General features: G+C 42.5%; 1 protein-coding gene across 1 annotated transcript; it reads left to right on the top strand.

Annotated features, from left to right (window-relative positions):
- The first annotated feature begins 6,050 nt into the window (after positions 1–6,050).
- On the top strand, positions 6,051–13,694 carry trib2 (tribbles pseudokinase 2). Its single transcript, XM_029462895.1, has 3 exons — positions 6,051–7,476; positions 8,910–9,202; positions 11,491–13,694. Exons 1-3 carry the CDS (start codon positions 7,207–7,209, stop codon positions 11,963–11,965), a joined length of 1,038 nt encoding a protein of 345 aa, XP_029318755.1. The 5' UTR covers positions 6,051–7,206; the 3' UTR covers positions 11,966–13,694.
- Positions 13,695–15,272: the final 1,578 nt, after the last annotated feature.

The following is a 15,272-nucleotide window of genomic DNA, read 5'->3' on the forward strand; positions in this document are numbered from 1 at the left end:
TATAATAGCTGCCTGTATAGTCACAGAAAATTACATTTCATTTTTGCAATACTTTCATCCACATTACCATTCATGTCTTTTTACAAGGCATCTGAAAAGGTTGTATAGTAAATAACATTGCTAGGTTCAATTTATGTCAAGCATGTCCCATTAGACCTTACACAGCTTACTACATTATGTTTTTGTCATATGTTATATTGCCTGTTATAGTGGGGGTGGACATGATTAAAGTGAGCCCCATTATCACCGATGTGAAGTCATTTTTGAGGCTGAGATATGTTATTGTCTTGTATTGTATGATATCTTAAATCATACCAAATGCCCCTTTCATTGCAGTGCCTGGGTATTTGGTATATGTCTACACATGTCAGTGTTACTACGTCCACCCCCTACATGGACAAAATAACAACAATTTATGACACTATAACGCAGTCCAGAACACAAGAAAGGATTTTTTAGAATTCTACTTTCTCTATGATACAGGGAGCACACAAATTTCATTTTTAACAAGTTCTGCCATTATTATTGTGCAAATCAACAAACTCCATGTTGTTCAGTTCATGTCCTTCTGTTTTTAATAACAATTTCATCATACTTTCACAAATACAAAACCAGGAACATCCATCAACTTCAGCCTGCGTTTTCAAGCCCAATTCATAATGTTTTAGAAAGTTCTTATATTTGGAATTGAATTCTGTATTCATTGCCCCAGAGCATTTTATAGAATGTGTTAAGAAAGTTCCCATTGCCAGCTGCTAGTACTGCGTTTGAATGCAACAGTATTGGATGATCGGTTTTGCCCAGGTGATTGGATGATTGTTGTGTGTAGTTATGTTGAATCAGAGCCAGATGAATCTGATATGGGACCGAAAAGCCAATTAGTTTCTCCCAATCTGTGCATGTATTAGTTTGGAAATGTGCGCATGCTTAAATGTATATGCACAATGGAAGCAGAATAGAAACTGGATTCATTTCGGTTTATGATGTGCTTTAGTGGTGCATGCAGTAATGCCAAACAAAGTTGTAATTCACAAATGACCACAAATGACTTGCCACACAGTGGAACTCAAGCCTTGGGGTTCCAACAACTGCCCACTATTCCCCACTGGTAATCCAGCCTTGCTCAAGAGAAGCCTCGCGATAAGCCTCTGGGCTTTGTGGCTCTGCTTGCACATCTGTTCTTACTGTATGATTCTTTCCTTGTGTTTTAGCCTGCTATCACTTTTTTAAGTTCTTTGTAAACTCTGGAATTCACCTGAGCTGCTGGTCTTGAGTAAACCAACATAAGAACAGACAAATCAAACTTGGCACAAAAAGCAACCTGAGGCGACGGTGATAACCACTCACCTCCAACCAGGTGTTTTATTTGTACTTTCTCCAGGTGTGTTACATGCTTGAACAATGTATCAAAACACTGCCAAGAGCACTATGTGAACATTAGTGAAATGAATCATTCAGATAATCCGATACAATTAAACTTTATGGGTTCTATCTTCAGCCATTGGACTCTTCCACTCTAACGTAACAACGTAAACTGACACATGAAGTAGCTTCTTTCTACTTTTTCAGTTTTCTTTAAAAAACAAAAATCACAATTTATTGCCTTACTTACAGTATTGCAATATATCACGATATATTAAATCGTAAACCCTGTGTCATGATAAGTATCGTATTGCTAGATTCTTGCCAACACACAGCCCTATTGTACAGTGAATGCACTTGTGCTGGGCTCCTGTGGTATGACTCCCCTGCAAATCAGGGAGGACTGTGACTGACTTATCAGTGGCAGTACAACGCAATATAATGTTGGTGCCTTTGCCTTGCGTCTCCAAAATGTCAAGTGTTCGGGAATTTGAATAAATCTGCCTCTTTTTTTCTGTGACGCCTTTGGCACTTCCATGCAGGTGTCGCAGTGCCAGGAAATATGAATGAAGTATGGATGACAATATGAGCTGTCAGACAGAGCAGAGAGGTAACACAAATCAAAACACCACTGATTTTCTCCTATTTTCCTGTCAGTTTTGACTGCTTGATGCCTTATGCGTCTGGCACTTTAGAATATACATACTGCATATTGCAACAATGTCATAATGTCTAACAGTCAGCAATCTAGCTTGACATCCACACTATTGTGGTCTAAACCTATAAACCGCCACAAAAATGAGAAGATAGACAAGCCGGTGAAATGCATTTTCGCTTTACAGCGGAGCCATTTGGAAGGCTTAAGCTGCTAAAGCTGTGTGATTTCACTTCTGCGGCTCTAATGTATGACTATTATTAACCTCTCCACTTATGAGCGAGTGAGTCACCCTGTCCAGTGACAGAGCTGCCACAAGTCCTCACTCAGCTGTCTGACTTCATGAAGGAGAGATCCAAGCCAGTGACGCCAATCTCGTCTCCCCCTCGAGCCAAGATCCTTTCTCTTCGCTTGGAGGAGGTCTCGTCTGCATGACCTGCCACTCACAGCCGCTCACACTTCCTGCTGCCTCGGAAGGGGGGGAGAGCGGAAAAATGTCTCACCAAAAACAAAACTCTTCAGGCAGTACATCCTGCATTCATCAGCACAGGACATTTTGATTTTGATTGTGTCTAATGCAGCAGCTCATAAACTCATGTTGGTCAGAATCCAGGAGGTTGAATTAAGGTCAACGGAAGTGCCAGTGTTTATTTGATCTGCTGAATTGTCCCCTTGGGTTTATCCTGGTGCTGACTGGGCAACTTTTCAAGCAATGTGTTCATTAATTTGCACTCACACAAGTAGACAAAACGTGTAAACCGGTGAAGTTAATAAGTACTGTGAAGAGGTCAAAGTCAAAACGTAGGGAATATTTTTAGGGTTAGCCCGTGTGTGTATTTCTGTCTCTTAATATTATACTTATTCCCTTGACATTCAGCTTTCTTTGGAGATACATGTTTGAGAATGTCTCTCTATAGTTGGACAGACCTTCTATGTAGTACACAACAGAGCTTCAAGTGTCCTCATTGTCTCGGGTTCTGAGAAGAGATGAGAACACTCCAATGGTAAAACGCATCAATCATAGTGAAAATGGGCACTTTTCAACCTCTTGGGATTTAGAAAATAACACTGCATTTTCACAATTACCAACAAGAGCTTTCCTGTCATTGTAATGGACAGATCTGATTACAAATTGATATTGAAAACAAGGTGGCAGTTGTAATTGTGCCACTTTTTTATGATTGCAATTGTTGTGTGACCAGCTGCCGTACCAAGCAGATTATGTGGGAAGAATGGGAAGAAATGTGAGCGTCGTCATAGCATCAGTGAAACTCTATCCACCCCGCTCCCTCCTCTCTTCCCTCGCTTCCTCTCTGCCTTTGAATCCCCAGCTCTATCCCTCACACTCTTTGTTAAAAACAGGCCTTAGGTCCCAAAGCGCCATGGAGGGCAGAATGTGGCACATGTACCCATCCCCAAAATAACTTGAAATTGAGGGGTACTGCAGCTGTTGTCCCTGTACCAACACGCTCACTTCGGGTCATAAAAAGAATGAGTATCATGGGAATTTTTATAATTCTCAACAGTAAATATAAAAATAAACCTAAGGAATCCATGGGAGCAGGCTCTGCAGTCCAAACAAAGCTGAGAATACCTCTCATCAACTTGATGCACATTAATTATGACTGTGAATGTTTGTCATGTTTGACTTTGTGAAGCATCTTTGCTTTACTTGGTTTGACTTGGTGCCCTTTATTTCCTGTTTTCTGAAGATGACGTTGAGGAGGAACAACACTTTCTATCACTTTCACCCCTCTTTCCTCCTTCTTCTACTTCCACTCTCTCCACTCGTCACGTTCTCCTGCTGATGCCTGCTTTTCCATCCTCCCTCTGCCTCACGTTGTCTCCTCTCACTCTCACTGAATGATCTCATTCCTCCTATGCCTCTGCATCTTCTCTTCTCGCGTATGATTGCATTTTCTCAGAGGAAGTCGCCCGCGGGGTGTGGATGTGACAGCGCTGATTCTTGCTGGTGTCAACGTGAGCTGGCTAGCTGCGTTGCTATGTGACAGTGTGAAATTGGCCATGTGCTGAATGTACAATGCACGAAAAATAACTCTCATTTGAGTGGGTTTCGTGATGCATTCTAAGAAATATCATTTAATTGCAACCACACATTCCTCTGGTGGATTTCATCCCTTAGGCCTTCCTGCAACGTCAACATTACAGGGGAAACTGACCATAGATCATTCTCTACAGGGCATCACCGCCTATTAGAAAGTTGGTGAGTAACATCGCTCCGGGGATACTGAGATGCTCATCCATCCTTATTGACCTCTGTAGTCTTCCAGGACACATCTTGCTTCAGTGGTATACAGAAGCTCTCGCCGGAAGGCACCGCTGGGGCAGCCTGCGTTACTCCTCGGCATGTAGGTATGTCTGGAGAGCTGATGAGCCTCAATGGATTTTCTCGAGTGCTGCTCTCCGCTGTGAATGAGTCACACAATGTATCAGGGAATGGGGGCAAAAGGAATCTTTGGGGATTATTATTCTGATTCATGCACAGCTGTGGTTTAGGCTTAACAGAATCCCTCTCTGGGGTTAGAGCAATGGGTAAATGCAGATGCAGATGTGTTGTCATAAAGCAGAAATGTACTATGGTAACATATAAATATATCAGGGTGTTTATCCAGGATTCAACCTGCAACATTTCCATCGTTCAGCAGCATGTTGATATTGTTCTCAACTGAATAGGTGAGACAAAAGCAAAGCTGTTGTATGGGGAGGAATGTTTTAGCATTGTAACAAAGAATAAAGTGGGTGGCTTGCAGAGATTATATCACAAAACCCAGACACATACAGTACATACACACAAGCTTGAAAACTGGGATATAAAAGCTTGTGGGTGCCACCACTTTCTGAAACTGTGAACCACCATTTCTGAGATGAGAGGCCTCTGTGTGAAAAATTCATTTCCATGTTGCGGGGGTTTATTCAGGCAGGCAGCGAAAAACTTATATTTAGAATAGTGGTAGTGCATGTTTGTGTATGCATGTGTGTGTGCTGCTACTGCCTGCAAGCAGGGGAATAAAGGTTAAATTGAACACTTCTGTCAGTGTTTTGCGTCCAGCTGCAACCATTCCTCTCACTGCCTCGGATTCCTGCGTGGAATTGCACAATCCTGCTGCCGCACCCCCTGGTAATCTAGGAAGAACAATGAATAATGAACCTCTTCCATCCTTCGCTTTGTAATGTTGTACGGGGGCACAATTCTGCAAGACAGGGATTTGTTACAAGAGATGTCTCAACAGCACAAAGCCCTGTTCCAGTTTTTAATGAAAATCTGTGATAAAAAAAAAATTAATTCACATTGACAAAAATATGGAATACAATCCCATATAACAGGAAAGCTAATGCGTTGCTTTTATATTTCAAACATGCATATAAGCATTTTTTCAAGGACAAAGATTGCACTGATTAATCACATTCCTAGACCATTTGTTTCTTTTTGTCATCATGCGTTTCATACTTCTATATATTTTAGGCCTATTTTTAATCCATTCATTGTATCCTATAATAATGCTATCTTTTTAGTTGTGTTGTAATTTTGCTTACATATCTGCGCAGTGCGACAGTTCCTAAGTGTTTCACATCAGTAGCGTGTTTTATAACATCATTTGCAGAATTGTCATGCTTAAATAAATAAAGTGTAACATAATTGCCAAATACAGTGTTTTCATTTGTTATGACACCATAATGGTGTGGTTGCAAATGCACATCAGTACTGTGTAACTGTGTAGGATGGTGAATATCTGTGTGCTATTGTGAGAGAGGGATCCCCCTTGCTTTCCCTTGAATGACATTTCAGGAGGAAACACATTTGTAACACAGCACGTACAGTAGCTATACTCTCACTGCTCCCCCCCCCCCCCCCATCCCATCCCATCCAATTTACCAGCGTGCGATGCATTTAGATTCCTGGGGGTGTAGCCACACTACATGGTTCTCACATGACTGCGCTGCATATTATAACTCAGGTTGTGAGCCAATGGAGTTTCGATGTAGGAGTGACGTCAGGGGGCGGGGCGATATGCTCTTGTATGTTTGTGTGTGTTGTGTGAGTGTGCGCGCACGAGCATGTGCAGAACCCCCCTCTGTCAGGCAAGCAGGCAGCTCTCTCACTCTGAACAGGCGCAGTGTGTGAAGTGTGTGCTGCTCGGCTGGCCTCCCTCCGCACTGAATGGACTAGATTCCCAGCCACGTAAGAACACAGCGGCAACACGGGAGAGAGGATGTCCTGCTGAATCAAGGGATAGGCCTGGGAAAGTCGGCCGGCCGTCCCTTCCTTCCTTCCTTACAGCAGCTTTACAGCAGCAGACATACAAGACAGACGACAATTTTCTTCCATTGGACTAGACCAAGAGAAAGAGAGAGGACGTCGACTCCCGCACACAAAGAGCTACAGTTTTTTTTCCGGATGGGGTTTTCTCCTTCTGTGGTAGATGACAATCGCTGTGCATGGATATGATCCCGGGGAACAAGGCCGAGCACTGACCTGGTACTAGTTAGCCAAGGAAGCTAACGAGTTAGCTTTGCACCTGCTAGCCATCATTTGTCTGTCAAATTGCGGCTAAATTCAGAAGCTATATTTAGCGTGCAAAACTTGCTTTATACATTTTTTTTTTCTGTGCCTGAAAGCTGTATCCAACCAATTGTTTCCGATTTATGAAACGTGCCATACCATTAACCGGCAAGATAAGCTAGCGAGCAAGCTGCGGGTTAACTTAGCACCTTCATTCATTGTAAAAGCTGACTTTTGGTAGCCTTTGTTACAGACTTGTCGTGTCTGCTCGCACTGCTGACGTTCTTGAAATTGCAGCAGGTTTGTACAAAGGGGTTTCAGTCGCTTCTGGGTTGTAATTCTGTCATTTTATCCTGGCCTTATTTCATGACTGGAAAACAAAGGGGGGGCAAATGAACAGTTGAACTCTGCAATTTAAAAAAATAATAATAATTGGACCCTTTTTTGTTGTATGAAAGACCAACAAGCCGGCTCTGCTTGTTGATATTCTGTCACATCTGGAAGGTGCCGTTGAATCTTCACCTATTTATAAAAAATAAAATACAAACTTCATTCAAGATTTACTAAAGTATCTGGCACTGAGTTTTACAACAAACTCTACTCGAGGAGGAGAAGATCAAGGAAGAGGAACGCCCCCGACTTTGTGGAGTTTGCGCACTTATTCCTCATGAACATACAGAGGTCAAATCCAATTAACATTTCACGTTATGGGAGATCGCGGCACAAATCGCACGATTTCGAAGATTTGTCTTGCTTAAGGACTACAGAGTCGCACCAGAGTTTCAGTCCTAACCTCGGGTCCCCCAGCCCGCCGGAGACCCCGGACTCCTCGCACTGTATCTCTCGCATCGGGGACTACCTTTTGTTGGAGCCACTGGAGGGAGACCACGTTTTCAGAGCCGCCCACCTGCACAGCGGGGAAGAGCTCGTATGTAAGGTTAGTAGGCAACATGGTAGACATATCATACCTTTTTTATAGACTCAGAATAGTTTCTATACCAATTATCATTTACTTAAACAGGGGTTTGCTTTGTGAAAATAACATTTTCAGGACAAAATGAAGTGTGCTTACAGGTTTCTCACCTTTTGCATTCATTACCACATTAATGATTATGGCTTTATTTCAATGCATATTGCCCCAAATGTAATGAACATACTCTGCAGAAAAAAAACTACTCAGTTGGTGTCTATGCGTTGGTTATTGCAGCAAGTCCACACCCCTGAACCTTTTTAATAATTGCTTGAATTGTAAATAGAGAGCTGGCAGTGCAGCCTAATGGAAAAAGTGAATGGGGCGAGCTGCGTGGTTCGGATTGCATGATGTAACGTTGACAAAGGAGTGAGTAACCACGCACACACTCCTCTCCATGCTATTCTTGCTTACCCATGGCTTCTCTCTTTCATAGTGCAATGCTGTAATCGTATTGTTTCACCCTTGGTTTTATATTCGGTGCATAGTCGTATTGCTCAAATATTAGTAGGATTGTAATCTTTTGAGGACTGTTGTGAGAGAGAAAAGCACACAGTGATAGGGAACTTTGCAAGTTCAGCCAGCTGTTGTGACATTGACCCTCCTAACCATAAGAAATAAACCACTTTCCCTCAAGGTTAAGGACAAGCTTATGGCCTTTCCTCACCACATTTATAGCCCATATTGACTTTGGTATATTACTGATTATGAGGGTGATTATAAGGTCAGTGGGGTTGTCCCTGATGTACATACCAGCTTAAGCAGGCTTAAGTGAATTGAGACGATAGTTACATGCACCGTTGGACTCATAAGGCATGACATGTCCAATAACCTGTACCTTTTGACTCGAGATAATGTTTCGTCATAGGCAATAACAAATTAATGGCCTTTGGCACAGCCTGTGAGCTAACTGCCTTTTGACCTCATCTCTTATGTGCCGGTTTCAATACAGCAAGAATCAATCTGCACTTCCAGGATTGAGCACTCCTTCCAAGCTAGAATCCTAGGTCACAGCTTCAGATCCTGAGAGCTGTGGGGTGTAATTTGTATTGACTGTGAGCAGAGGAGCCCTCTCACCTGAACTGGTTGTGCTGAAAGTCAATGGGGGTGGGGGGGGGGGGTTACCATGGAAACAAAAGAGACACTGCATCCCCCTGGCTGCAGAAGAATACCATTTACTAACATGATGCTTCACTCTGCCTCTGTGCAACCCGACTCCCTCTGCCAAAAGAGTAAACACAAGTTTGATGTCACACGACTGTGGCAAATTGCTCTCAAAAACAACCACCTAATGAGACGGTTGCATTCGTAAGGTCACCGTAGATAAAACGTTTTGTTTAAATTTTTTATCTTGACTTGTAGACTGTAAACATAAACGTGTTCCTGTCTTACGTTTGCAGGTTTTTGACATTGGCCGATACCAGGAATCTCTGGCGGCCTATTTTGCCCTGGGCCAGCACCAGCACATTAACCAAATCTTGGAGATCTTGCTCGGGGAAACGCGAGCCTATGTGTTCTTTGAGAGAAGCTATGGCGACATGCACTCTTTCGTCCGCACCTGCAAGAAGTTGCGGGAGGACGAAGCTGCCAGACTCTTCCATCAGATAGCCTCGGCTGTGGCACATTGCCACGACAACGGACTGGTCCTCCGTGACCTCAAACTGAGGAAGTTTGTCTTCAAAAATGAGGACAGGTGAGTTCTGCAGAAAGTATAGTCTCTGCTGCGCATCGACTATCACTGTGTACTGTGTTTTCTCACGTAACATGTTGTATGGGATGTCGTGTGGGTCCACATAATGTAACCGTGTAAGTATTGTGTGTTATATCTCATCTTACACAGACAATAGTGTAAACTGAGAGGATACAAGACTGGCATGCCTCTCCCAGATGTTATGCAGAGTACAGGAAACATAAGCCTTATGAGCTACTCGATCTATTTTTGTAGGTTTAGTGGTGGATATGACACGCATACAGTATATATGGATCACACTTTGGGAGGATAATTGCAGTGCAGTTATTCCAACAGGGACAGAATTTTCCAGGTCTAGGTTTTGCGTGACAGTCGACCAATTAAAGCAAGCTTTTGCCGCTGCTGCACTTCTGTAGTGATCAGCAGCAGAAATCTGTAGAATCACACTTGCACAACACAGGCCTGACTCCTGGTGGCAGAATATGAAACTACATGCATAAAATCCAGGCATCTGTTGCCACAGCAACCTGATATTTTTTTTTTTTTTTTTTTAGTAGATGTTAATTCAGACTCGGAACATTTTACACCACTTTTATTTGTATTTGTTTCTTATGCCAGTGCTAACTGGTGCAGGCATAGACTGCACCTCCATGTCCTCTATTTAAACGTGTGACGTCATACTTTGGCACAAACTGTGGAAAAGGGAAGTTGAGCCGCCTCACATATTCAGCACGGGTCAATGACCTTGAATGTCCCAAGCTGCACTGTTCATGAGCAGAGCTCGGACGCCCACATCTCCCCTCTCCCATTAAATGATTGATGCCCGGTGAATTTTAAGAGTGATAGTGCAGGGCATCACATTTACTATATTGCCTGTCAAGAATCCTCTTACATCAGTCCTCATGGCTTAGTGGACTGTTTTAGAGACACAGAGAGCTGCTCTGGCTTGAACCCAAGTGTGTGACAAAGGGCGATAGTGAATGCATAGAGAAGGAACAAGACCAGGCATAAAATGATACCTGAGCCTCAGCTTGTCTTAGCTCCCTGACCCGATTTTGGTCTTAACGCTGTTGGCCTTTGACCAAACAGCAGCATGTTAAAAGAGCATTGGTCAAAGGTTGACCTCGAGTGGAATCCAACACAGCTACTTAAACCGGCCCTGTTGATGTGCTAGTCCTTACACCAAGCTCAGGAGACATTTTAGGATCAGCCAACATTGCATCCAATATAGCTACTGTTAAAAGTATTTTTATCTTTTTTATTTCTAAGCCCTCTGAACTGTAATTGCAGGTTTGCACATGTCCTCCAATTGAGTGTTTACATGCTGTATTTAAAAAAAGCACATGACTCTTTATCTCTTGCAGAGAAGCAATGGGCTTTTGGCTCAAGGAAACAACAAAATAATTTTCTCTATTTGAAAATGTGAAAGCATTCTACAGCATATTAATGAATGCAAATGACTATTACTGACAATGAACCAGTGAGTGGGCTAATGTGAAGGCGTATGCATGCATGTGTCACAGATGGCAACGCATTCTTTCTTGAATACGTCTAAGCCAGTGTTTCCTTTCTCCTAGTTGCTCCTTGTAGATACTATCGCACCCTGCCTCTGTCTGGTGCATCATGTCTCATGGACCTCACACATAGATGGCAGCATTTGCACAGCGCCACAAATGTCTCTTACCATGAAGGTGGAACATGTTCTTGCCTGAGCCTCTCCAGATTCTTTAGTGACAACCCTTCTGAACAGCCAGCCATTATTATCAGCACTCAAGGGTATCATAGCTGCTATTGTGGGGTTTAGAGAAGAGTGCAAATAGGTGCTATTTTTGAGGGGGAAGAGCAGGAGAAAATAAATTCCACATTGTCAGATCCTCTGAGCCAAACTGCTAAATGCATGCAACTTAAGACTACCAGTCACTCGTAATTGTGTTCCTTTTGAATTGTGGAGGTCTTTTGGAAAGCCTATTTGTACATCAATGCCTTTTGGCTGGGCTTTTATCTAAATGAAAGGAAATGTCAAACTTAAGCCTTAAGCATTATATGCTCTACTTCCTCTGATATCCAAAAGCGATGGATCTAAAACTCTTTAAAATGCCCATCAGAGCAAATTACCCCCAGTTGAGTAAGTCTTTTATTACATTTTGTGTTGGTTGGCATCCAAAGATTGGAACTATGGTAGTAATTATTACCGAATAACATTCGCATTAGCCTCTGTGTTCTGTGTTCATTGTGTTGTAAAGTGGTATCATCATGCTTTGTGTGTTTTTGTTTCCCTTGTGTGTCTTCAGAAACCTTGTGAAGCTGGAGAGCCTTGAGGACACTTACATCCTGGACGGTCATGATGACACCCTGTCAGACAAACATGGCTGCCCAGCCTATGTCAGTCCTGAGATCCTCAATGCCAACGGCAGCTATTCGGGGAAGGCAGCTGACGTCTGGAGTCTGGGCGTCATGCTTTATACCATCCTCGTGGGGCGCTACCCTTTCCACGATGTTGAGCCCGGCTCTCTGTTCAGCAAAATCCGCAGGGGCCACTTCAACATCCCTGAGACGCTCACACCCAAGGCCAAGTGCCTGATCCGCTCCATCCTCCGCCGGGAACCCTCGGAGCGCCTCACCTCTCGGGAGATTCTGGAGCACCCCTGGTTCGCCTCCTCCGGAGCACTAGGGGTCACCGCGGTGCACGGCAGAGGAGAACGAGAGCAGGAGCAGATGGTGCCCGAGGTGAACATGGAACAGGAGTTGGAGCAGTTCTTCAGCTGAGCAAAACACCAAGCACAAACGGACGACTCCCCCCACGGTCGGCTCGCCACGCTCACAGCAGAGCCAAAAACACAGTAGTTTAGAGAGTAACAGGTGAACATTTGTCACTCATAATAAAGGTGTTTCCATCCTGTTTCCCTTTTCCACCATTTCATGGAAAACCTTGAGCCTGGCATGACAAATGGCATCTATACGTCACCTGGCGACGCTCCTCCCGCTCGGGGGAGGTTGCCGCCAGACATGCAAGTTGCAAACAATGTAGCAAATTTTCTTTTTTCTTTTCTTTTTTTTTTGATGTGTTTCGTTTAATGTGGTGCTCATAAAAGTAGACAAATTCACCATTTTTGACACTATGAAAAGCATGAAGGGACATAAGAACACTTCAAAATGAACTGACAAAGTGCAACACATCTTTTCTTACAGATTTAGTTTAGCTTTTTGTCATAGTTACCACGGACCCAGGGTCAGGCATCACAACCCCAAGTTATTGTTAAACAAATGCAACTTACTGACCTGGGACCTTTTTGATTAATAAATGGAGCTGTTTAGGCTTTTTCTCATCAACATGGTTGACGTCGTCTTTGTTTCATGGTTGTTTTGTTTGGTCATCTCATTTGTCTCAGTTTGACATTGATAATTTTAATATTATCACTAAACTCCTTGAAGGCCTTGTTTTCAGTCCTTTGTATGTTTCTGCCTCCTCGGTCTCTTATGCCTTTACCACACTTCATTCACCACCACACTTTTATTTTCCATTACATTTATTTGTTGTTAAGCTATTCCACTGTGTTGTTACTGCTGCTTTAATGTCACTCCCTAAACCTCAATCTTAAACAGTTTTGTCTCGGTAAACCTCCAAACATGGCGTTGTGCACTTGAATGGACGATTTCACCACTTAAAATTAGCTTCCTCTTATTTAAATTAATTCTTCAGTTGTAGGAACGAGAACGTAACATTTATTTAAATTGTAACAGCTATATATATTATATATAAATAAATATAAATATATATTTAAAAGTACATTGCAGGATTTTTCTTTATTCAGAGATTCCTTTTTCATGTATGATGTAGGCAATATCTTGACACAGGACAGACAGAAAGGGAAATGTCTGTCTGAAGTTTTGGAATACACAATATTTTCTGTGCCAGTATTCCGGTGCCCCCGACAAGCCCCATGCCACCCGATCTCCCTAATTTCTTTTTAATAACTTGATACGAGATATTCAGTGATAGTGTTGCTATGACGTGTTCACTCCAGGACCCCATGTTAGTTTTCTACTGCCTGCGTAAGGTTCTGTGAAACAGTCATGCTCGGGATGGGTACCAGTGGACATGTTTTGTCGTATCTCAATGTTACTTGAATTTGTGTTTTTATCTAGTCTTTGGCATGTGCCCCATGAATGCTATAGCCTGCCTAGCAGGGGGGAGGGGTGGGGGGGAGGAGGGTGCTTGTTTTTTAAGAAAAGTTAAAAACATGAAAATTCTCAATTTGTTATTTTTCTGAGTTGCTTTTCAATAAAAAAAAAAGCTTTTGCTTTTCTTTGTTTTTGTAGACTGAGCTACCTTTTTTATTTAAGTTGGTGCTGATTTGGTGCTAATGTTTAGTCCTTTTGTTTCACGGAGGGGGGTGGTGCATGGTGGGATATCTGCCTCAGATGTTCTGATTGTATCGTAACAGATTCTGGTGTTTTGTCCAAAATTATTCAGTAAATAAATTGTGAACTGCTATTTGACTTTGTTGTTATTTTCCATACACATGAGTTTCAGCACAGAATTTAAATCTACCTGACGTCACAACGTGTAGCATTACACCTGGTCATACTGTTGCCTCAACAAAGGTGTAAGTGTTCATATGGTCCGTAATAAAACCTTTTTTTTTTTTATTACAAAATAACAAATATTAATTGAATTATGAAATGCAAATCTAAGGTCAAACATGGTCTCTAACATCTCAATGGGATAATCTGTAAAATACATCTGCTGGTTTATCAAAGGACTCGTTTTCTTTGATATGGAACTAGAAAGAGAGGTGGCTGTTCATCCCTGAGCCCCATCTAAGTGATTCCAGCTTTGGGGATGTGGAGATTTTTCATACATCCATAAATTAAAAACCAATTATTTTTCTATTTCCAGTAAACTCCCACCCAGCGTGCCCTAACACGAAAGCACTTCCCAGTTCTTCACAAGATTGCAATCACCAACAGAACTTGAATGGATTCCGAATGAACGAGGAGAAAGGGGCTTTTGCTCCAATCTGAACCACTCTGTCAGCCCCACTCCATCTAAGTGATTGCACACAAGGCACTCGGAAAAAGCTCTTTAGTCCAATAATTTTCCTGATGACACTCTTGTGGGAGACCCTTAACTACAATCTTTTATTTTTCTGTTCAGTAAGACAACATAGCAGCTCTGTAAGGCTCGCTGATAGTCTCTGTTCACCTCATCCTGTCTTTGAGGAAGACAATCACTTCAGATTCCATTTGTTCATACAGTGCTAGGACACGTGTGTATGTAGACCAACATCTGTGCACGTCTGTGTTCGTGCCCAGAGCTTCCACCTGTCATGTTCATGCAGAATAATCCTGATTAAGGTTATATCTATCAGACAAGGCAGGCAGCAGCTGCCGTAGCCCAAATTGTCTATCCCCATGTTTAAAAAGAGGATAAATCAAGATCCTTTGGCACACAATGACAATTTAAAGTCATGTGTCGCTGCTCAACAACACCTGCTAGTGCACTTTTTGGAAGTGTTTCTTGGTTTAGAGGAAACATTTGTATGGAAATAAAAGCCCTGCCTCCTCTTCCACTTGATTCCTCTGAGCTGACAAAAGATGAGACATTACTGAGAGGTACTGTGAGCTTTCTAAACCAAACATATTCCAGGCAGCTACATCAAAGTAAGGCTCCCAGTTTCTTTGTAATCAAATGTGAAAATAGATGGATCACTCTAGCACTGTGTACTCTGATTTTTGTCGACATGTTATTATCAGAGCACACTCTGAAAATAACAACTTGCTATCCTGCAAATACAGAAGGCAAGAAAGTGGTGAGAGCTCAGTGGACAGCTAGCTGCCTTCATAAGCCTGAGCTAGTGGATGCTAGCCTGACCTCTAGTGGCATGTGTGGTGGAAGCAACACTGTGATGTAAGGTATTAAATTAAAGGGAATAAAACTATATTAAATAAAAGTGCAGAATATTATCTGTACAAAAATGAATGTCTTTAAGAGGAGAGACCACATCAGTCCAGTGTTAGCCGCTCTACATTGGCTTCCAGTAACTTTTAGAATTGACTTTAAGGTCCTCCT

The sequence above is a fragment of the Cottoperca gobio genome, chromosome 24 (assembly GCF_900634415.1).
Source record: "Cottoperca gobio chromosome 24, fCotGob3.1, whole genome shotgun sequence".
NCBI classification, from domain to species: domain Eukaryota; kingdom Metazoa; phylum Chordata; class Actinopteri; order Perciformes; family Bovichtidae; genus Cottoperca; species Cottoperca gobio.